General features: G+C 41.2%; 1 protein-coding gene across 1 annotated transcript; it reads left to right on the top strand.

The window, feature by feature from the left end:
- The first annotated feature begins 1,564 nt into the window (after positions 1-1,564).
- On the top strand, positions 1,565-1,804 carry LOC129688650 (60S ribosomal protein L37-like). The gene has a single exon (XM_055623601.1). It carries the CDS (start codon positions 1,565-1,567, stop codon positions 1,802-1,804), a length of 240 nt encoding a protein of 79 aa, XP_055479576.1.
- Positions 1,805-2,017: the final 213 nt, after the last annotated feature.

Genomic DNA, 2,017 nt, shown 5'->3' with positions numbered 1-2,017 from the left:
ATTGATGAAGATAAACTAAAGGGGCCTTCATTAGCTACCAACCACCGTGAGAAGCTTCTTTCAGCGAAAGGCTGGTGAATTTTGGAACTTATTATCTCCTTCAAAACTGCAGGAAAGCAGAAAAATACCTCAGCAAAACTCTAGAATAGGGGAAGCCAGAGGAAGCTAGGGTCAGATAAGAGAAAGTTTGCTACTCTTAAGATGGCACTTGTTGAAAATGCAGGGTGGACTGGCAGGTGCACTGGTCCAATCAAGGAAGGGAAATATGACCTCGTACTACTCATAGGCATTGCCATTAATGACTGCATGTTAAATTCAGAGGTAATTACGGAAACGGAGAGAAGGTGGCAGCAGTAAAGCATAGAGCAGAGGCTGATTTTAGTGTGGGTTTGCGTGGGGCTGCCAGGCGTCCCTGTAGCAAAGTTCTAGAACAAAGTCAGGTGCTGGGCAGGGAGGTGTCTTGAGAAATGCGCGGCACTTTGCTCTGGCACGAACCCCAGAAAGCGCTTTGACTTTCAGGGACCTCACTGCTCTGTTGCCATCAGATGCCAAGAAAAACAGGTGGTAACACAGCCACAAGGCACCAGAGCAGTAGAGGACACCCAGATTGGAAATAAAATGTGGCTTGTGGCTCCTGTGAAAATGTCAAACTTTAGTCTTTCTTGTGAAAACAACAGCCTTTTTTTTTTTTCTATAAGAAAAGCACTGTGAACAAAACTGGTTATTATTGTACAAAATAAAAGCAAAATTTTCTTATAGTTCATATATAATGTGACCTAGAACATTTGTTATTTAAAAAGAAACAGTAAATGTGAAAAATACAACAGTATTGTGGAGAGTTCTCTTTAAAACAAAAATGGAGATTTTGGGTTTTCAGGTTGGTTTGCCTGGGATTCTCTGAGAGCATGACCGAGACAAGATCTTTCCGGTTCCAGCCATGGTGTATGGTGCACAGACCCATCCTTCAAAGGGCAGTAGTGGGTGGACATCTTTGAGTGGGGTGCGTCCTGACTTTAGTGTGAATCCTGGCATGATGTCATTGAAAATAGTGTTGGCTTCTGTTTGGACAGAATCATTTAAATTAAGTAAGATATACTCCAGGGAGAAAATAACATGAGCCTGTATTGAGCTTTCATACAATGGGGTTTTGGTGTTTTAATCTACCTAGCCTCTTTTCATCACAAGTTAGCCTGCACATGTACACACAGCATCAAACACACATAGTGGCCATTATAAACTTCATCTGGAGTTCTGACGTTCTTTTCATATTGACAACTTAATTTTGCTTCAACCTTAGATTTTGGATAATCTTAACTACCTTTGTTTTTATGTACAATTAATGATAAAATGATCATGTAGGCACCCTAATAAACACATCAGTGATAGTAATACAAACAGGTTATGAAGTCCAACAGGCTGTCATACTGAAATGGTTTTTAAATAAAGTGTGTAATCTGTAATGCTACACATTTTACTTTATATTTCATATGCAAAATACTATTAGTCATATAGAAATTGGAAAGACAGCTCTTCTGGTCTCTTTGGCCTCGGCGGCAGAAGCAAGATGATGAAAGGAACGTCATCCTTTGGAAAGTGTCGCAATAAGACGCATGGGTTGTGCCGCCGCTGGGGCTCTAAGGCCTACCGCCTTCGGAAGTTGACCTGTGGCAAATGTGGCTACTCTGCCAAGGGCAAGGGGAAGGAGAACCAGAGTGCCAAGGCTAAGAGACAAAACACTACCGGGACTGGGCGGAAGAGGCATCGAAAAATTGTTTATCCTGGATTCAAGCATGGATTCTGCTAAGGAACAACACCTAAACCCTAGAGGCCAGCTGTTGCAGCATCTAGTTCATCTTGAGGATTTCAATCAGCCATAAAACAAATGCTCTGGTTTAAAAGAAAGAAAGAACGAAAGAAAGAAAGAGAGAGAGAGAGAGAGAGAGAGAGAGAGAGAGAGAGAAAGAAAGAAAGAAAGAAAGAAAGAAAGAAAGAAAGAAAGAAAGAAAGAAAGAAAGAA

Source organism: Psammomys obesus, unplaced genomic scaffold (genome assembly GCF_907164565.1).
Source record: "Psammomys obesus unplaced genomic scaffold, mPsaObe1.curated_primary_1811, whole genome shotgun sequence".
In the NCBI taxonomy this organism is placed as follows: Eukaryota; Metazoa; Chordata; class Mammalia; order Rodentia; family Muridae; genus Psammomys; species Psammomys obesus.
This window is presented reverse-complemented; position numbering and strand designations above follow the sequence as displayed.